Genomic DNA, 23,096 nt, shown 5'->3' with positions numbered 1-23,096 from the left:
GCTCATATAGAGCTAGGAATTTTTAATTTGGGGTTTTATCCCAAATATGGCAATAGTTCTTTGAATTTAGGCAAGTCGGTTCATCTTTCTGGGCCTTACTGTCTTCAAATGCAAAGGGAAGAAACTGATCTCAACAGTCCCTTTATTTCAAAAATTCTATCTCTATAATACTTGCAAAAAATTATGTTGCTTTATGTACTTTTCATTTTACCACTACTATGAAAGCAACCTACTTGATACCCCAAATTTGACATCTACTATTGCTTTACAATCTAAATTTATTTGTCTGTCTTCTCAACAAATGAGAAGATCTCTGATGACAGTTTACACTGCAAAAAAAGGCACTGAAGAAATCCCTGTTAAGTAAACAATCAAAAAACAGGTGAGGTTTAATTCTTAATATTATTTTTAAATTAGACTCATTAATATTAAAATTAAATCATTAAATTTAATGATTATAAGTAACATTTAAGTTATTTACATGACATCTCATCATTCAATATTTTAATACATTAATGGATGTGATCAAAACATACAGTTGTCAAAAGAGAAGTATAAACATAATCCTGACTCATGAATTGACTAATATTTCTTCTTGCTGAAATATCAGATATTATTCAAAATCATATACATGTATGATGTGTGTATACATCTCCAATTTGTATATTTTTCCTTCAACACAAGTATTCTCCACTACTGTATTCTTAGAATTAGGCATTTATTTATAAAATGATTCCCAAACTATATTGTTATATAGCTTCAACATTATTCCTTATGTCAGTTGTACACCTGAAGAATAATATATACTTTCACCTGAAAACTTTAAACAAAACTTAAACTTTAAATTCACATGCCAATATCTTTTGACAGTTTTAAAACAGAATATTCAAATTATTTTTTACATCTTACTTTGTGCATGTGGGTCATGACGTGGTTTACAATCTTGGAAACCGTTTGGTCTATTTTCCTTTGAACTTGGTTTACAAACACTTTTGAAGGGGTTAGAGAAACACTTCTTGGCAGCCTGAGAAGAACTTGAGATAGCAAGGCTTCCTCCTCCAAGTTGAAAACATCTGCCACTGTTGAAATCATCTGGAGAGATTATGCCCATGACTTCTACTTCTTTTCCACCAATCATCACTCTGTGGCCCTCTTCAATCTTTTCAAGCTCTTTGAATTTATATGCAAGGCCTTTAAATTGAGAAGGGAGTGTGTGAATTTAATTTACTGACCCTCTAAGATGACATAATTAGTGATACCATAGTCACCTTCCCATAACTGTACAGAATGAAAACTGTACTTTGAATGCAAACAGCCTTGTATAACCAAGGAGCAGAATGAAAACATACTTTATCATTTTGGTTAAAAAAAACACAAAACACTAAAAAAATCAGAAGGAATAAATAATAAAGCTATAAAAATTAGCCAAGCTTTAGAGAAAGCAAGGCCTTTTTTAATTATTGAAAATATGGCTGGGGTACCTGGGTGACTCCGTTGGTTAAGTGTCCGACTTCGGCTCAGGTCATGATCTCACAGTTAGTGAGTTTGAGCCTCGCATCAGGCTCTGTGCTGACAGCTCAGAGCCTGGAGCCTACTTTGGATTCTCTGTCTCCATTTCTCTCTGTCCCTTCCCCGCCCACACTCTGTATTTCTGTCTCTCTCTCTCTCTCTCTCAAAAATAAAAAAAACGTTAAAAAAAAAAATCTAAAGAAAATATAGCCAAGGGTGCCCTAGCTAGCTCAGCCAGTAGAGCATGAAACTCTTGATCTCAGGGTTGTAAGCTTGAGCCCCCCAATGAGTGTAGAGATTACTTAAAAAAATAAAATCTTAGGGGCACCTGTGTGGCTCAGTCAGTTAAGCTTCTGTCTTCGGCTCAGGTCATGATCTCACAGTTCGTGAGTTCAAGTCCAGCATTGGGCTCACTGCTGTCAGTGCAGTACCTGATTTGGATCCTCTGTCCCCCTCTCTCTCCGCCCCTCCCCCACTCCTGCTCTCTCAAAAATAAACATTCTTAAGAAATAAAATAAAATCTTAAAAAAAAAGAAAACGTAACTCACTGTACTCACAGTTTTGCCATCTGTTGTCTGTTGAAAATCAAGCCAAGAAGAGTTTTGTAGGCTATATGGGACCTTCCCTTCTTGTGAATAAACTAGAGAAATACCATGGCATCTCTATTTCCACTTAGAAACAAGTGGAAATGTGGAAAACTAGCGATAAAAGCAACTGCTGCCACAATCAGTACTTTACTGTTCCACATGAGATAGCAAAGTAAAAATCATTTGTGGCAAAAGGTCATTGATAGTCTAAGTTCTAGCTCTTGAATTAAAAAGTGGGGTATTTTATAATATCAAGCTTCTCTGAAGTATTAATTCAACATTTATTAAGTGTTGCCATATGCAAGGTGCTAATGAAATATAAATATGAGTAAGTCAGTCACAGTCTGCTCAAAATGAGCTCATTAACCAGATACATAGAGTGGTGGAATCTTAGATTCCTGTGCTTGCCTACATTAAATGTACAGTTACTGGGCCATTAAAAGAGGCAAGAATTGCATACCATAAATGTTTTTAAGTCTCTAAAAATGAGATAAAAGATTGTCACATTTTAGAAAACATGATAGGACCCTTTTAAATTAGCTATAAAGTGCTACAATTCACCCTATTAAAACTGGGCTAAACCTTACAGTCTGGGCCAAACAGTAGCCAATATATCTTCTTAAATTATTTATGATAGAACAATTTTTCATTTTAATGCTCTGATATAGGAAGAAATTACTTAGCTGGTGTTCCTAAATGCAAAAGACCCATCCCTCCATTCCCCAAACTATCTCAATTCAACTGCAGTATTGACCACTCCACATCAATAAAGATTTTCATCTTCATATAGAATCCAATTACTATTCATCTGAGTTACATGTAAATGGGAGACGAGAATAAACTTAATTTTGAGGCATCTTTAGAAGTCTAACTCCAGAATCTCTCCTTTCACTTTGATCCACAGAGATGACTCTCTCAAACATCTCTGAATCTCCAGAAGACTTTCTTAAAAGTCTTGGGCTTTGTTTCCCATAACTCTTTTTTTTCTGGGTATCACGTAATGATGGTCAGATGAACTTAACCAAATTACCATGAGCTATTAGCAACTGCAGCACTCCAGTCTTTGGTTTTTTTCTTGAGGCTCTATCCCTACATTAACAATATATATATATATATATATTTTTTTTTTTAATGTTTATTTATTTTTGAGAGAGAGAGAGACAGAGTATGAGCAGGGGAAGGGCAGAGAGAGAGGGAGACACAGAATCTAAAACAGGCTCCAGGCTCCGAGCTGTCAGCACAGAGCCCAACGCGGGGTTCGAAGTCACAAACTGAGATCATGACCTGAGCTGACGTTGGACACCTAACCGACTGAGCCAGCCAGGAACCCCCCTACATTAACAATATTTAAATGCTGTACATTCAATTCATTTAAAAGAAAAACTGCTTCCATTAGAGCCAATAACTTACAAAATTAACTCCAAGTTGATACACTTATTGTTATAATTAAGCAATAAAGTCTTATGTTTGGATGTTTTCATTTGGAAAGCCAATAAAATCCTCTTTATTGCTTAAAGCAGTGGTTAGATATTAGATATCACCTGGAAACCAGAGTGTCTAGGTGGTTCAGTCCGTTAAGCATCCAACTTCGGCTCAGGTCATGATCTCACGGTTCATGAGTTCGAGCCCCGGTCAAACATAGAAACCTAAAATATATTTATGCCAGTGCCTCTCTCCACCATCCAGGCCAAATAAATCACCATCCAGGCCAAATAAATCCTGCCAGGTCAGGACCTGGCACTGGTATTTTTAAAAAACACCTTAGGTGGGGCACCTGGGTGGTTCAGTTGGCTGAGCATCCAACTTCTGCTGAGGTCATGATCTCAGGAGTTCCTGAGTTCCAACCCCACATCAGGCTTGCTGCTATCAGCACGGAGCCTGCTTCAGATCCTCTGTCTCCTTCTCTCTCTGCCCCTCCTTCACTCGCACTCTCTCTCAAAAATAAACAAACATTTAAAAAATAAATAAATTGGGGCACCTGGGTGGCTCAGTCAGTTAAGCATCCGACTTCGGCTCAGGTCATGATCTCGCAGTTTGTTGAGTTTGAGCCCCGCGTCAGGCTCTGTGCTGACAGCTCGGAGCCTGGAGCCTGCTCCAGATTCTGAGTCTCCTTCTCTCTCTTTTTTTATAAGTGTATAAAAAAATTAAAATAAAAAATAAATAAAACAGTAGCAGAGACTGCTCATTGGCATTTCCTATGAGCATCATCATTAATAATAATAAATAAAAACACCTTAGGTGATTCTACTTGTGCAGAGTAAAAACCCACTATTTGAAACCTGATTTGCATTTTTTGCTACATGCAACTGAAAGACTATTTTATTATAAACTACACATACACAAAACCATGTATACTATGCCTTATGGGTAAGGAATATTCCAGGGTAATTTTGATAATTTTACCTCTCTAGCTGGCTTTAGAATGTAATTTCACCATATAGGTATAAACAAATTCTCCTAAAATCTAGCCCCAATCTACCTTAACCAACAACATGGAATATGAACTGTAATTTTCTTTTTAATTCCTCTAAAAGCTGAGAATAACATATATATAATAGTTGTTCAATATTTTTATAATACAAAAGTTCTGTTGCAGATAATTCAGCTCAGCCTCCACTCATCACTCTGTCCCTGACCTTCACAGACTACATTCCTGAAACACTGAATTAGTTTTACTTCTCTTTCAGACCTTTGCATATACTACTCCCTCTTCTGTATGCCCCTTTCTCATACCCTACAAAACTATCCTTCAAATACTACCTTAAGCAATTACTCTTATGAAGCTTTCCCCCAGCCTCCTGGGCAGATCTAAATGGCCTATTTCCTATTGCACTGAGTACAAATTCTCAATGAAACAATTCTATTATTGCCTCCTAATTATCAATTATATTGCCTTGTCCCCACTAAACTATAAATCATATCCATTTCTGAATGTTTACTCCTAGCATAGTGCTTGGCACATAATGGTTACTGAAAACTATTAACTATGATATTATTGAATGAATGAATGAATGAATGAATGATTGAAGACAATGCCAAAAAGCATGGTTGGTGTTAAGCATTCTGAATTTGTGAGCTAACCTGTATTAGTACAAATCATGCTGGCAACATTTATATCATAACAGAAATGATAACCTCCAATTTATATGTATTAATCGAGGTCATTCCTAGCCATTACTTTTTTTTTCAAAATTTTATTGGATATCATTGAAATTAGATAATATTCCACTCCTGACATCAACATCTTTCTAATTTTAATCATTTAGCATTCTGGGGAGAAAAGTACACTAAGATAAACTGCTTAATCTCAGAAAAATACCAGAATAACTGTATACACCCTGACTAGCCATTTCATTTTAGAGAAAATGGATCCATGGAATGGGATTTGCTTCAGTGAGTTAGTATACATAAGACTGTCAGACTGATGAGGCACCTGAGTGGCTCAGTCGGTTGAGCGTATGACTTTGACTCAGATCATAATCTCACGGTTTGTGGGTTCAAGCCCTGTGTCAGGCTTTGTGCTGACAGCTCAGAGCCTGGAGCCTGTTTCTGAATCTGTGTCTCCCTCTCTCTCTGCACCTCCCCTGCGCATGCTCTGTCTCTTTCTCTCTCTCAAAAATAATAAACACTAAAAAAATAAAAAGACTGTCAGACTGACTACTATAATTTAGTTAAAGACCATCTTAAACTAACACTTTATAAAACCCAATCATTTTAATTATGTAACCTCAGACATATACTAATTTTAGGCCAAATCATAAGCATTATGTAATATCACAATACCTCTTCCAATGTCTTTGCCTTCCAAATCCTTTAATGTAAATGACTTTCCTTTTACAATGAGAACAGCATCACCTTCCCACTTTTTGTGTTTTTTCTTTGAAGCCTTACACCAAACAACACTGAAATATTTAACTAGGCTATCAGGTTCTTCCTCTTCTTGTCTCTTAGGCACTGTAATTTCTTTAGGGGCTGAGTGAACTAGAACAAAAAAATAAAATAAAATAAAACCACATTATTAGAGATGACTTTAAGCAGAAAGATCATTTCAACAAAAATAAGAACATAAGAAAATTAGATGTTACTAAAAAGTATGAAAAAATATTTGGTCATACTCCTGTTAGTATTTTATAAGTTGAGAAATTCAAACATCAGATGCTAGCATTAGCATGAGTACAATGAATACAAATTCTTATCATCTCAAAGTCATACAAACTCAGTTTAAATAGAACAACATGATAATTACCACATTTTATTTTACCGCTAACATTTTAAAGCTCTGGGAACTAAAGATAAATTTTCAACATCCATGGGAAAATATCAACTTCAAATTTTGAATTTTGGTCTTTTCCTGGGCTAGCAATATGTAGTCTAATCCTCTCGTGAAACTGGACAGCGACAGCGAACCACAGCTCCCTGTCTGCCACCAAATCATGAGTGTAAACAACCAATACACTCAAAACCATTGTTTTTCACTCTCACTATTCAATAAATTACAGGAGATAGTCAACACTTTATTACAAAACGGCTTGTGTTATATGATTTTGCCCAGGGCGCCTGGGTGGCTCAGTCTTCTAAGCATCTGACTCCTGATTCCGGCTCAGGTCATGATTTCGTGAATTGAAGCCCCATGTCAGGCTCTGTGATGACAGTGCAGAATCTGCTTGGGATTCTCACTCTCTCCCGTTCTCCCTCTCAAAATGAATAAATACAACTTTTTGAAAAAATGATTTTGCCCAACTATAGGCTACTGTAAATGTTCTGAGCATGGTGAAGGTCAGCTGGGCTAAGCTATGATGACTGGTAGGTTAGTTAGGTGTATAAATGCATTTTCAACTTGCAGTATTTTCAACTTATGATGGGTTTATCAGGACATAACCCCATCATAAGTCAAGGAAGATCTGTACTCCAATCCGGCTTCCAGTCCAGTCCTCCACCAAAACTATCCTGTTAAAGGCTACTGACAAACTCCTTGCCAATAAATCCACAAGATATTTTTTTAGTCCTCATCAGAGTTCTCAAAAGCATTTGACAATGTTGACTACTTCCTCCTTGAAATACTAAACCCTATTTTTACTTAGGTTAGCTTCTCTAACACATTTCAATTTTTCCTTACTTCTCTGGTTGCTTCTTCTTGAACATCTTTGCCAGTTCATCAGACTGGAGTTCTACGTCCTCTCAATGTGCCTTTCTCCTTAAATTGATACTACCACTGCATAAACCTGTATTTTTTTTCTCTAGCCCAGATCATGATTGTAGTTCTGTATATCTGTACATAACTGCCCCTCAGACCAATCTACATGAACATCTCATCAGGCCCACTTGTCTTCTCTCCAAAAATTGCTTCTCTTGCAGTTTTCTCATTTCTCAGTAAGAGTACCACCACCCTGATTCATGCCAAAAAGTTGGAAATCATCCTTGACATCCTTTATTCTCAGTTCCATAGCCAATCAACCACAAATCCAGGTGATTCTAGATCCCACATGGCTCTCAAAGCTTTGTACTGTTTGCTTTCTCCATAACCTCTACTCTTCAAAGCACCATCTCTGATCTGGACTATTGTAGGATCTTCCCAACAGGCCTCCTGAGATGTCTTGCCACCTCTACTCCCTAAAGCCATTTTCTGTATTTACTATATTTACCTATTTTTAAATGTAGATCTCATTAAGTATCCTTCTTGCTTAAAATCCATTAGTCTTAATGGTCTCTAAGAAAACATGTTACTTCTAACCTTCTACCTCTTCCTCCAACATGCTATTCCAAATTAACTTCTATTCACCCAGTCATAGACTTTAAATTTCCTGACCACCAAGCTAGATAGATCTTGCTTTATTATTTCAACATTATCTCAGCAATTAATCATGTGACAGATTACTTCCCCACTAAACTATGAAGTCCTGAGAGGAAGGGTCTATTTTGATCTTGCTCATCACCATATGCCCAGAATAATAGGTACTTTTGAAAACTGCCATTTTGAATCAAAGTGCATTTGACTTCATACTTATAAAAATATTAAGATAGCATTATCTTAAAATTAATTTTCATGTGAAAGTAGCTTTAGGAATTAACTTTGAACTCATCTCCATTATTGACCATTTTAATTTTCATTTTTATAAGTTGTTACCTTCAGGATTATTTTCCAAGTAAACTTTATAACAAAGATTTGATTCCTTGGTCACTTTTTTATGAATCATATTTTACAGATTACAGCTTTTGCAAACATTAGTTTTTATAACCATAATTTCTACCAAATGCAGTTTTGCTAAGTCGGATTTTGATTATCTAAATATTACTAAAACTGTATTACTCCATCAATTTTTTAGTCAAGAAAATTTACCAGGTTTTAGATAACTAGTAGTTGTCATTTATTGATTACCAACCTTGATTTTCCCCAGATAAAGTTTGGAGGTTTTTAGGATTAAGAAAAAAGACAGGATACTTGATCAGTTTTTGAACTCCAAAAAATTTTGTGGTGTGCAATTTTAGTTTTGTTTTTGCATTATTTCTACCAGTAGTAGTCAATGTACATTGAATGAAAGACTAATAATACCATTCTGCATTTTTTAAATTTGCTCTTATCTTTTACTACATTATCCAAGAAAATGTGATTCCACAGGATTGCAGTAAAACAAAGGTGAAAAGTATGTCTTCATCCAAATCAAATACCCTGTTGTATTCCCAGAGCCTAAAGAGTTGACTTGTGTCCAAGACCCTTCCTGCACCAAGAAAAAAATGAATAGATAATAAACTGAGAATTCAGAAATTACTTATAATTAACTTTGAAATATCAGAAGATTCTCAGATATACCCTTTCTTTTGCAGAACAGTAGGAGGAAGACAAGAGTATGAACCAATCTGATGGGGTCTGAATTTTGAGACCCTGGACAAGCTATTTCCCATTCTATGCCAGTTCATGAATCTGTAAATGAATGTAATACTAGTACCTACCTCACAGATTTTTTTGTGGGCATTAGATTAGCTAATATATGTAAAACACTTAGAACAGTACTTGACATGTAATACATACTACCTATTAACTACCATCATCATCATCTTGTCTTTGTCCCTTTCCCATTTAGTCCCGTTTTAAATACAGGTCATTAATGCAGGAAAGAGAGAAATTCCAAAAAGAAGAATAACAATATTGGGAATTAAACACATAAGGAACATAACCTCCTACATCTAGACTATTTGTAATACATAAAATACTAATTTGCTATGTTCCAGACTAATCACCCCCAACAATTCCACTCTAATTTTTATTTCTAAACTTGATCTGATCTATTTCCCCCTTGACCCAATAATGTACTTTACAAATCAAGACCAAAAACAGTTGCATAAACAAAAGACTTGAATGCCTATAAGCCAGATTCACAAGGTCAGCATGATGATTAAAACCATGCTTTGATAAAAGAGGAAGAGGGAGATATTGTCATTTTAATATTGATAGTGAACATTATCATCTAAATGATTCCTAAGCACAGTTACTCTATAGTTGGATGGCTTAGTTATACATTTCATATACCCAAGTCTCTAATATTCTTCCTTTTCTTTCAAAAATTCCAAATACACAGTTTCAATAGAGCAAATGAAATTTAAAATGTCTCCTACAATCAAATTCAACAAAGAATATAAATACTCTCCCAGATTATATTTTTTGAGTTTTAAAATTACCAAAACCTACCAGAATTTTTAATATAATTAACATATAACTGCAATATAAATTTAAGGTTTGAAACAGTTTTATTACACTAAAAAATTTACAATCATTAATATACAAGTTCCTCTGAACCAGTAATCATCCAGTTTTCTTTAATAAGAGAGATTTAATGTCATCTAAATATCATTATGTATAAAATAAACCCAGAAGATATTTCTTTGCATTAAATATCATTTTCAGAATACTTTATGAGCATGACAGGGACTATACATTTCATCACATTTCTCAATACTCTTATCAAAGCATATATGCAGTAGAGGCTAAAATAGAAAAAAAAAAAAAACTTAAATAAAACTACAATATTCCCAGATATCAAAACTACATGCTCAGCATTTTTCTGCTCAGCATTTTAAATTCATCTAAATATAAGAAAAGTTACGAATTTCAACTCTGACATTCCAATCATTGAGCATGCAAAAAAATAAAAAAAAAAAAAAAGAAACCCATAAACTATTGATGAAAGTGTAAGATGATACAATCACTTTGGGAAAAGGTCTGGCAGTTTCTTAAAAACTTAAACATATAAGTCTTCCCTAATCCAGCATCATGTCTACTAGAAATTTATACAATACTCAGAATCTTTATACATAATAGCCAAAATCTGGAAATAGGCCAAAAGTCCATCAAAAAATAATGGATACACAAACTGAGGTATACTTCTACAATGGAATACTACTCAAAACCAAAAGTAATGAGCTACTGAGAAGAGGATGAATGAACACGGATATTAAAAACATTAAGATAGGTGCAAGAAAACAGAAACAAAGGGAACATAGTATATGAGTCCAATTATACAAAGTTCTAGAACAAGCAAAACTTATCTATGATTTTTGAAAAATTAGAACAATTGCCTGATGTGCCAAGGGACTGATCAGGAAAGGGGAGGAGAGAAGTTTCTGGGGTGAGAATAATGTTCTAAATCTTGATAGGGATATAAGCTACACAGGTGGAGTCACCTGTCAAAACTCATCATTTAAAACTTGTGTATTTCACTGTTTGAAAATCTTACCCAAAACACACCCACACACACACACCCACACCCACCCACCCACACACACACACACACACACACAAATATTGAATTCCATTTCACAATATTTATGCTTAATTGTTTAACAGGAAAGTATTCTAAATAATTCTCCAACGTTTTAAATAGCTGTTTTATTTTATAATTTTTTAACATCTTTTTTTAAGGTTATTTATTTTGAGACAGAGAGGGAGGGAGCGCACGTATGAGCCAGTGGGAGAGGGGCAGAAAGAGAGGGAGAGAATCCCAAGTAGGTTCAGCGCTATCAGCACAGAGTCAACACAGGGCTCAATCTCATGAACTGTGAGATCATGACCTGAGCTGAAAAGAGTTGGACGCTTCAACAACTGAGCCACCAAGGCACCCCATCGTTTTATTTTTAAAAATGAACTGATGGATGGATACACGATAAAGCAAATACGGCAAAACAATAATCGCAGAATTTAGGTGGCAGGCATATAAAGGTTTACTGCAAAATGCTTTTAACTTTTCCTATTTGAAGAGTTTCTTAATCTTTTTAATGAGGTGAATTCACACATAATTTTAAGACATTAAAGATCTACTAACAAAGTGTAAGTCTAATGATCTATCTCTTTTAATTTAAATTTTGGGGCTAACTTTGGGTGGTAATATTATTTTAATTTATATGGCTTTCCACTACTTACGAAGCAACTGAACACTAAAAATGATATAAATTCAAATTATACCTACTAGTTTTAATCAATTTAAAAAATATATAAAAATATACTGAGTCAATTTCTCAAAATCATATGCAAACATTTAATATGACTGTTAACATTTAATTAGATTGTGTATCTTTTTTTTTTTTTTTAATTTTTTTTTTTTCAACGTTTATTTATTTTTGGGACAGAGAGAGACAGAGCATGAATGGGGGAGGGGCAGAGAGAGAGGGAGACACAGAATCGGAAACAGGCTCCAGGCTCTGAGCCATCAGCCCAGAGCCTGACGCGGGGCTCGAACTCACGGACCGCGAGATCGTGACCTGGCTGAAGTCGGACACTTAACCGACTGCGCCACCCAGGCGCCCCTAGATTGTGTATCTTAAGAACTCACTTTTTTGTATTTAAGTATTACAACCATATTTCATCTAATTATTTTTACATATTTACAATCAAATTCACCATCAAATACTTAACTGATTTTGAGAATTTGTGGATCTTAAAATCTAAAAAAAATATATTATGACATTTAGACATGGTACATTTAGTATCCACTATAAACACAATTATTTAAATAAATGTATTTCAATTACGCCCCATCCAAAAAATTTTATCTCAGTAGTACTGAATTCTTTGTCTTATGACACATAAAGAGTACACAAATCAGTACAATGTATCACCCTGTATTTAAAAGATATGTATTAACAAAGCATTTAACCACCATCATCTACAGTATATATTAAATACAATATGTCACATTCTAAATTATTTACAGGTCTACTTAAAATTTGACATTACTCTAAAAGAAGGCACATGGAAATAATTCATAGTCTAAACATTTTCACATAAATAAAGATGCAACAGGGTAGAATGAAATCTTTCAAAAATTAAATAACACTCAATGTCTCATACAAAAAAAGCCAAGTACTTAATTTGAAATTTTTAAGAAATCTAATGGTATTTTTAGAAATGAAAAGAGCTTTGTTAAGTTTTTCAGGATGCCATTATAAATCATACCTAGTTTAGAAAAATCAAGTTGTAAAAGTAACAATGTATCATTTAAGTTCATGTGGATAAGATACAAAGGTGGCAAAAATAACCTATTATCCAAATTACTAATATACTCAATGAAAGGATATTTTGACTTAGCTTATTTTTCAAATTTAATATGCTTTTACAGAATCAAGTCTACATTTTAAAAATAAAATCACTCTTACCTATGTTTTTCAGCATTACATTTCGTAGGTAAAGTTCATGGCATTTAAATTTTTGCAAATTACAATTAAACAAGATTGACTCAGAAAAATGCTGCAGTAAACTCACTGCAATGAGTACAATTCTGGTGTTTAAATGTATATAAAAATAAAGTTTTTTCTTGTACGCAGTCCCTAAATTCTAAGAGTCTGTCACCTGACAAAACCAAAGAAACAACAATCTTGAACAATGCTGAAGGAAAATATGACTGTAGAAGACTATTACAGGCAGCAAAAAAACTTTCAAGGGCAATTTTGTATATTAATTTGTTACCTACCACAGTGATTTTAGAACCTAACCACACACAAAAATAAATGTGTTGCACTTTTTTGAACACAAAACTCTCCTAGAAAACATCTCACAAATTTAATGTTGCACAGAGCAGAGTCTGGAAAACTGATCTGGCTGCACAAAGTCAACATTCAAATTGAACATTAACATCAATTCTGAGTAGCAGCATGCTAAGATTATAATATGAATTACATTACATATGGTAATATGCTTCCAATAATTTCAAAAAGTTAAAACTGACTAGTTCAAGGATGTATTTACTAAAATTATATTGTAAAAACATTAAATTAGAATTATAAGATTCTAATCTCGAGTCCAGTTTAGACTTAAAGAAAAATCACAGCATAAAGATGGAAGTACTGAAAAGAGGTATCATATTATACATGCAAGGCATTTTCATAATAAAATATTTAACTCTAATAGCAGACATAAAATGCTGATGAAATTAAGCAATCTACAAACTAAAATAGTACCAGGAGAGGTTTTTTTAATTCTATTTCAATAGCCATAACCTAAATTCTGGATTTAATTTCCTCTCACTAAATGCCCAACCCACAAATGCTATTATAATGCTAACTCAGATATCTAATTTATATCCCTCTAATTAAAAGCGTTCAATGACTACTTATTGTACATTCAACTGTGATTATTTAAAAACAGCATTCAGTGTCATCCATAATCTGGCACCAATCAACTTCCAAACTAATGTCCCTCAATTCACCTTCACCCACCTCCTCTTTTCAGCAAAATTTTTTTGAGAATCTAGTATGATTTAGGCATCAAGCTACATTCCAAATACTCTGTTCTAGTGGTTCTCAAACTTTAGCTTCCATCAGAATCTCTAGAGGGTTTATTATAACAGATTTCTGGATTCACCTCCAGAGTTTCTGATTCAAAAGGAAATGGATTTACATTTCTAACAAAGTTCTCAAGTGGTGGCGATGTTGCTGGTCAACGCTACTCTTGGTGAACCATTACTCTACTCCAAAGGCAACAAACTGGAAGCCCAGTGGCCGAATGAGGCCCACTCACATGTTTTGTCTATGTAGTTTTTAAAACATTTTGAATTATTTGCAAACATTTTTAAGTTGAAAATCTTCACATAAAAATGCAGATTTCTGGAGTACTGCATGTAAAAATTTTGCTGGAGCTAATAGTAGCTATTCATTTAATCCTAGTCTAGGTAACTAAGTCCTAATTGGCCCTCTCTGTATCCACTTAAAATCACCTGGCCTACCACTGTGCTTGTATTCCCTGATTCACTTCTCCCCATTCTCTAAACCTTTTCCCATGTTGTTCATTCTGACTTAAACATCCTTTTTCCACTGTAATGAAATACTGAAATTCCACCTACCCATTTCTAAAGATTGGCTTAAAAATCCTTCCTCAACAAAGCACCAGCAAAAATATACATATTAAAAATTTCACTTAAATTTAAAATGTGCTTTCAGAATTGGGATTTTATTTCCACAAATACTAAAATAGCAGTATTTACAATAATATATATTAAATCATAACTATTTTTTGCTATTTTTATGTAAAATTTTAATTTTGTTCATTAACTTTTTTACTGTGAAATAAATCTTTTTCAGAATAAGATATGAAAAATGATTACGACATTAAATCTTATAGCCAAAATATATAATAAGTCCAGAGAGAGAACAATCTTATTTTGCTGGACAAAAAAGGGAAGAAGGCTAGGGGTAACTGATAGAAGTCCCCTGATTTCATAACCTATGAATCTTTAAAAGCAATTTTAATGAAATAAACACTTCTATAATTTTTTCATATGGAATATATTTTAGTGGATTTTTACTTCTATGGAATAGCAGGGGAGAAACCTACAGAGAAATGAAAACTGAATGCTGGTCCTTGCTCTGCCATAAACAGCTCTGTTACATCAAGTCACTGAGTTCTCCAATGGACCTCAGTTTCATATCTCTAAACTGAAGAGGTGGAAAAAAGTGATTTCCAAATACCTTCCCTCTCTAAAATTCTATCACTTCTTCAAAACACAGGAAAGCATAAAAATCAATGTCATACAGACAAGCTTCTCTTATCAGGCCTGTACTGTTTCTAAATTAGACGGACTTAAAAACCTTGAACTACAGCTTTCAAAGCTCTAATTTAAAATGCTGAAGACTCAGAACTTTGAAAGAATACATATGTATATCTTTTTCATGTATGTTCTATTTTAATGATCAAAATAAGACATCTTTTGTAAGGCCATCAATTAAACTTCTTAGAAAAAAAATTGAAGACAAAAAATATATAACCATGCCAACCAATGCATACGTTTTAATATATCTCAAAAGAAAATTAAATAATTGGATAATGTCAAAAAAAAAGGCTTTTTCACAATTGAGACTAACAACACTTTTTAAGAGTATATGTATCCTGCTTAGGGTATTACCAAATGAAAGTAATTTGGCCAAAATTAAAATTATCAAATTGCAAGATTAAAAAAAAATATTAGAGACTATTACATTCAGGCAGATCATGCCGTAAGCGAACCGCTTTCAACTTCTCCACTTCAATTTTTGCTCTTAGCAGCTCTTCCTCTAGCTGCTGCCTTCTTTTCAATCCATCCCTCTTCTCCTGAACGTACAATCCAAAATTTTTTTGATTTTCTAAAATTATCTGATGCTCTTCTTTCAGCATTTGCAGAATCTGAGGGTCATACCCTAACTGTGACCTAAAGTGTTCTCCACGCTCATGCCGAAAAAAATCATCTCTCCTTGGGATAGAAGATGGAGACGAGGTCATTCTCATGTCAACAGAGGAAAGTGACGGCGACAAAGATCTTTCCATAACATGTACTAATTCATGGTCTTCTCTTTGCTCTAAAATATCACTCTGTTGAGAATTTAAAACCAGTAGAGGAGGGGGCTTAATGTCTTCTTCTTGCTTCACCTCCACTGTAATAGCAACTGGATGGTGATCCAACATTACCTGTAGTGAACTCGTACCAGCCTGTGCTTCCTCATCCAAGTTTGCACTACAGCACACAAAAAAGCATTAAATGTAAATCAAATGAAGACAAGAGCATATTTATAGCATCATTTCATAATTAGTATACATCAAATTGTCAAGCTTTAGAGCTATAAAGAAAATTGTGAAACAAAAAAATTTAATCCTTGAAATTTAAAATGACTAAATTTAAAATTTCAATAATATATACATACAGCTCTCACTGCATCCTTAACTTTAAAATCAAGCTCTTAAAAGGACAAAAAATTGCAAATACTACCTAAGGTCAATGAGGTAAATAAAAAAGAAAGGCCTTTCTTAATGCTCTCAAAGAGATACCACATGTTCCCACAAGCCCGACGTTCTTAAATGGTATAAAGGGACATTTACCGCACTTTGGGCCTTGCTATTCCCACACCTTAGCCCTAGAATCCCCTGCTCCTGCTCTCCTGGGCTGATCTAAAAATCACCAAGGTCCATGATTTCTAGGATAGAAGACCATAGATAGGAGGTACTGTCCTCCTATAGGATTTCTATATCTGTCCAAAAAAAAACAAAAAAAAAACAAAATCAATTTTTTTTGTATGGCTTTGGGTATGCCCAACTATCAGAATGTTATCCTAACTATACAATTTTAGATACCATGGTGTTTATTCTTTACAGATCCTAAACCACATGACTCCATTGGCCTTTCAGTCTTTCAACCATTGGTCAGATAAAGTTCACAGGGAAAGGTTTCATATCCACTACTGTATCCCCAGCAGAGCATAATACTGTACTTGGAACCTAGCAGGTATTTATCACATGTTGAATGATTAAACAAAAGGCATTTTTAATGAAGTATTTTTAAATGGCTTATATACTATATACTGAAAGTCTGTTAAATTTACATGTAACTTTCATAAAATACACACTTCTATCAGAGAAAACTAGTTTTAGCGTAATTTAAACTGTGACATAACAATATTTGTTATGACATAAAACACAATGTATCTAAAAATTCTACTTTTCAACAAACAAATTTCATGAGTAACATGAAGCTACTGATTAAGAATATGTAATTTTTTTCTTGGGTTTGTTTTAATTTATGCTTCTGCCTAACTTAAAAACAAGTTATAGAGGGGAAAGGGAGTATTGGACCATTAATGAAAAAAACACTACATTCAACATTATTTAGAGAACACTTTCCAAATGATAAATAAGTAACATAGTTAAGAATGCACTCTACATGGATGATTAAAATGCTGGAATAAGTTCAAGTAGAACATGAGGAACAAAATTAAAACTCTCCATATGTCACTTACTAATGAAATTAAATTGCCAGAAATTATCAGATATTTAAGAGATACAAATGAAATAATAAGATATATAGTATGTTATGAAAAATTTGTAGATTATATAAATTCCTTACTTTTCATTCTTTTTGTCATCTTACGATTTTCAAAAGTAAAACAATACAATATCAATGTAATTCAAAGTAGTAAGTCTTCCCTTTATTAACTCTAAAACCTAGCAAGGAGATAAGTTAAAACTACAGACAAAAATGAAACTTTTAAAAACCCACATAATTGCTATTCCAAATTAGCATGTATAAAGGAGTGTAAGAACCACTATTATATACAGACATTACACTCCCATGTAAATTTTAAAATGCTTTTATCAGAAATATTCATTTTCATTGAAATATTACAAGTAAGCATAAAGAAGTAAAAAATAAAAAATGTTTTAGAGAAGGTCACAAATATTATAAGCAGAAGGACTTCTAAAATTTATGAATTTTGAAGGTCAAATAGACTGCAAAAACGCAAAATATAATCTGATATTAGAGAAAAGTAAAAATAAAGACATATATCAATGTGTTATAGAGGTAGCCTTACAAAACGGGTATATATCTTTAAATATGTTAAATATAAGCAGTAATATTTACCTTATTAAGAATGGGAGAGTTTGGTGAGACTAACAGGCATATTTTATACTGAAGCATAACTAAGATTATAGATTATAAGCTTCTGAGAATTATGAAGATTCAAGATGATGTCAAATCAAGTAAAAGCACATTAAATATACAAATATGTTAAATAAAAATGCGAATACAGAGAAAATGGCAATGTGCACGCTGACACAAGCACTTACAAGGCTTATTTCTAATAATAAATTCTTCCCTTTAAAATATGAAAAGTTGTTCTTGTTTAAATGGTGGGTTTTGTAATGTATAAATTAACAAATTCATTTATCAGAGCAATGTTGTTATCCCAAAAGATTGACTGTATGTTCACAAACAGTCATAATGTAAACAGATACTTGTATATTACTTCTATACTCACTGTATTTTTAAAATACACCACTAATTAAAACTACAGTTTATATATGTAGTTTTCAAATTACAAAAGCCTATACTTAATACCCAAAAGGTAGTTTTATACCTGTAACACGAAAGCTACTTTGCGGGGGCAGGGGGGTGGTTAATAAGCAGTACAGTATAAAAGTCTTACTGTGGAGTTTTTTGGACACCCAGCAAATTAGGATTTAATCATTTCTCTTCACAGAGAACATTTTAAGCACTGATGAATTAATACACTGTGTATCCAAGTTCCAGATTCCCCCTGATTTTTTTTTTTTTACTATGTTATCTACCAGAAATAAGCAGTGTATGATAAGAAGCTGGTCTCAAAAAACCTACCCTAATAAATTATAAAAATAACAAGTTTGGTTAAAAAGTTTTTCTCCCCTGTTTCTCTCCTAACTTCAAAAGGATTTTTCAGGTAATCAATAATTTAGCTTATATAATGACTCTTCCACCAAGAAGAAAGCACTGTAAATCTTTGTTTGAAATGTCCCTCAACTCACAAGTTTACAATTTGTTTAAATAACCCTAAATGGTTCAGAAGAATGCAGCTGCCATTTTTATCTTTTGTCAGGGGTTAAAATTTGAATTAGTAATAAGATAACAGTTTTGAAGATTCCCAGTTATTCCCAGACCATAAATTTAACCAAACAACTGTTTCTAACCCTGTAAGAACTTAGTTGCTTACTCATATATTAAAATTCATAGTTTATATCTTTGCAAAATAGGAGTGCTTACCCTTCTTTCCTATATGATTCAAGATCAAAGTGAAACTACACCATTAATGAACAAAAACAACAAAAACTTTTAATTTTATTAAGTAATCTGAATCCCTAATTAGGCATTAACTCCTTGTATTTATCTTTCTTATTTTGAATATGTTGGAAAATAATTTAAACTGTCTTAGTATATACAATCATGCCATTAATAAATTTACTTAATTTTTTATTTTAGGCTTTTAGCTCAATTAATATTCACTAAGTGTAGACAGTAATAATTCATTAAAAAACAAGGGTTCTTCCATTTCTCCTGAAACTGCTAACTTTACATAAAATTGAAAATTCCAATGAAATATAATCTTAAGTAAGAAAAAGATATCTCAGAAGCTAATTAGCAATTTAAATTTTAAGCTTAAAAAGTTTATGAGGTTATGTTACAAATTTCATCCCATTTATTACTCCCTAACCTTTACTTTTAGAAACTATAGAGAGAAGGAAGGGGGAGGGGAAGACAATAAAAAGTGGCTTAAATCAAATGCAGCAGAAAAATTCCTTATAGCCTCACTTTTCTCTTTTAAGAAAGCAAAACAAAGACACTATTCATTGCTCCCGTAGTGGGGATGCTTACTATGCATATCTCTATCACAACTAAGCCAGAGCCCAATAGATAGGAGGCGCCATAATTTTCCACAAGAAAATAAAATAAAGCTTACCTTTGAATGTGGTTCCTGTCTCTTACCAGGCAAAAACTGGAAATCTGGGGAATCATCTCCATAACTTTCTTGGTTGGCTCAGAAATATTGCTTTTAAAATCTGATTGGGTCTCTTTTTGCTGCAATAGCTCCTGTTTGGCATATTCTTTGAGCCTTTTGTAAAGGGTGCGTAGGCCCTGGGCTGTTCGAGGAGGGCGATCTACTCCAATTGCATTATAGTTTACTGCTATGATATCCCAACATCTATTCTTTTCCACTATTACTGAATGTTTATTAGTGTGTTCTTCGAGAATTTTAACATATGGCTTCACAAGCTTTAGCAAATCAAGCTTTTCAGATAAGGTAAAATTGGAAGATCTAGCCTTTCCTACCATTGTTCTTTTCAAATTAAGTAGGCAGTTTCTGAAACCACCATGCAGCCTTCAGCTCTGCTCAGCTCTTTTCACAAACAGAAAAAGATCAGGCTTAACTAGGCTAGCCTCATTTAGGCCCACGCCTACAGGGGAGGGTTTATTAAAATTCCTCCAGCTTAAGCTGACGCAGGTTCAGGAAATCTGCTTAAGCCAAGCCTGACCTACATAAAGCTTCTCACTGAAGAAGACAGGAAGGCACAAGCAAAACACACTTGTGTATAAAGAGAACAGCTCGAGATAGGATTTAATACACAAAGGTCTAGAGATAAACAGGGAACACAGCTAAAAATTAGCTAATTTAGTGAGAATATCGTATTTCCACACATGTATGCCTAGCTGATAGACTGAAACTGCATTGCAGTACCACTTGAATAAAAACAAAAGAGGAACTGTTTTGTGCTATTTGTTTACAAATCCAGTAGACAGGGAAATGAAAAACTAAAGATGAGTGATGAATGTAGTGATTCCTAACAGAGCCCCTAATCACTGTTTTCTGAGCTGCTGTTCTCTTACAAAATCTGCATAATGCTGGTCCTGCTGTCAATCAGGAATTGCATATCCTCTAGCTAGTTAGGTTACACCCAGACTCAGACTTCACAGTAAAGCTAAGCTTCTCCTTCATTTACAGTCTACAGTAGCCACTACATTTTTTTCAGTTACTTATGAAAAAATTTTTGTTGAACATTAAATCTAAAAAACACTTAAAAATTATATGTTTAAAGCAATGGATTATTCTAGCTGTAACGTATGTGAATATGGTAGCCTGCTTTATCATGTATAAAAAACACCATTCACAGTGAGAACAGAATAATCATGCCTGAAGACCGCACACAACAAAATGGCATTTGCTATTATTACAGAGTAGGATTTTTATTTAGCTATATTCATATAATTTGGACTATTTAAAAACGAGACACCAGGAGGCGCTTTGGGTGGCTCAGACAGTTACGCGTCTCACTCGATTTAATTTCAGTTCAGGTCATGATCCCACAGTTCGTGGGATCAAGCCCTGAGTCTGACTCTGCACTGGAAGTTCAGAGCCTGCTTGGGATTCTCTCTCTCTGCCCCTCCCCCACCTGCAGTATCTCTCTCTGGCTCTCAAATAAACATTAAAAAAGAGAGAAAGAAAGAGAGACTTCAGGCTCAAAATAGAGTCACTTATGCTAAGTCCCATGTCACCAAATTGCAACTTAATTACAGTTTTGGCTCTTCTAAAAACGGGATTTTAAACCAATCAAGAACTATGTGATCAGCACTAGTGAGGCAATCTGCCTGCCAGACCCCTGCCAGACCCTTAAGGAAAATGAACACAACCAATCCACTTTTTCCTAGGATAATTTCCTTGTTCGCACTCACTTCTGCCTATGAAAGTCATTCATTTTGTATAGTTCCTCAGAGTTCTCTTCTGTCTGTTAAATGGGATGCTAATTCATAAATCATTGAATAAAATCAATGAGACCTTCAAAACTCATTCAATTGAATGTTGTTTTTTAACAAATGTAAACAGCTAGTCTAGCCATTTGCAAGGCCACCAGGTGGAGTTTAGACTGTACTTTCTAATCCCTGTCAGAAAACATAATAAATGTATGCATAACAAGTTTAACAATGTAACATAAACAAGGTTAAAAAAAAAAAGCCTAGTTTCCCTTCATATACAAGTATAGGGGCTAAGGGCAAGCTGCTCCAAAAATGGGCCACTTTGGATGAAGACTGTTTTGACTTAAAAGCAATCAAAACTCAGCAGATTCAGGAAAAGCTCTTAACCTCCCCCTCAACTGCCTAAATTTACATTGAAAAGGAGAACCTGTACCAAGAAGAAAAGCTACTAACAGATTGTTCCTTACTTAAGAAAGGTATCTACAGTAACAGGGCAACCTTTGTTTTCCATACATATACTCTTACCTTCCTGCTAAAGGTCTTCCTCCTCTTTGTTTCCCCAGACCACTAAACCCCCTCCTTAGCTCAGGATGTTATATAAGTCTCAAATTCCCTGTCTTTGAAATCTCATGTCTGTGTGGATTCCCTGTATGCATAAAACTAAATTTGATTTTCTCATGCTAATCTATCTCCTGTCAATTTAATTCTTAGTCCATTGAAAAAGACCTAAAGGGCAGAAGATATTTATTCCTCCCTAACATAGCCGTTAGGCAGTTTTATTGCTCAGTAAATTGCAGAAAATAGAAATGCAAATGCTATTTGTCCACAGAGATGCAAACTAAAAACTGACCCACCTAACAACCTGATCAAAGGAACTCAAAGGAAACCCAAGAATACAGGATATATGCCGTCTTTAGATAATAAACTTAGTTAATTTCAGAAAAATTAACTGGCGATGTATTAAAAAATGAAATGCTGGGGCACCCAGGTGGCTCAGTCGGTTACAGTGTCCGACTTCAGCTCAGGTCATAATCTCATGGTTCGGTTCTTGAGTTCAAGCCCTACATTGGGCTCCCTGCTGTCAGCACAGAGCCCTCTTCAGATCCTGTTACCCCTCTCTCTAACCATTCCACGCTCATACTCTCTCAAAAATAAACAAACATTAAAAATTTTTAATAAAAAATGAAATACTAATAAAAATATGAAAAATCAATAAATCTCATAAAATTATTTCAAAAAATGTATACTAAAAATAATTTTCATCCACAAGACTGGCAAAATTCTTAAAGACTGAAAATGTCGGGGCGCCTGGGTGGCGCAGTCGGTTAAGCGTCCGACTTCAGCCAGGTCACGATCTCGCGGTCTGGGAGTTCGAGCCCCGCGTCGGGCTCTGGGCTGATGGCTCAGAGCTTGGAGCCTGTTTCCGATTCTGTGTCTCCCTCTCTCTCTGCCCCTCCCCCGTTCATGCTCTGTCTCTCTCTGTCCCAAAAAT

General features: G+C 34.2%; 1 protein-coding gene across 7 annotated transcripts in view; it reads right to left on the bottom strand.

Annotated features, from left to right (window-relative positions):
• RAD54B (RAD54 homolog B) overlaps positions 1–23,096 on the bottom strand; it is a 119,701-nt gene that overhangs the window by 59,016 nt on the left and 37,589 nt on the right. For 2 of the 7 annotated variants that reach the window (XM_086695456.1, XM_086695455.1), the window contains exons 1-4: positions 19,815–21,809; positions 15,555–16,066; positions 5,880–6,077; positions 910–1,191 (exon numbers count right to left, since the gene is read on the bottom strand). In XM_086695456.1, the coding sequence (XP_086551582.1) occupies positions 910–1,191; positions 5,880–6,077; positions 15,555–16,066; positions 19,815–20,188 (1,366 nt within the window). In that variant the 5' untranslated portion in view covers positions 20,189–21,809. Of the gene's footprint in view, positions 1–909; positions 1,192–4,074; positions 4,201–5,879; positions 6,078–15,554; positions 16,067–19,814; positions 21,810–23,096 lie in introns of those variants that run through there. The other 5 variants (XM_086695457.1, XM_086695458.1, XM_086695459.1 and 2 more) reach the window with 5 other exon arrangements.

The sequence above is a fragment of the Puma concolor genome, chromosome F2 (assembly GCF_028749965.1).
Source record: "Puma concolor isolate L17-30 chromosome F2, mPumCon1.1.hap2, whole genome shotgun sequence".
Lineage (NCBI taxonomy): Eukaryota > Metazoa > Chordata > Mammalia > Carnivora > Felidae > Puma > Puma concolor.
The sequence above is the reverse complement of the archived record's forward strand: the minus strand, read 5'-3'. Positions and strand labels throughout refer to the sequence as shown.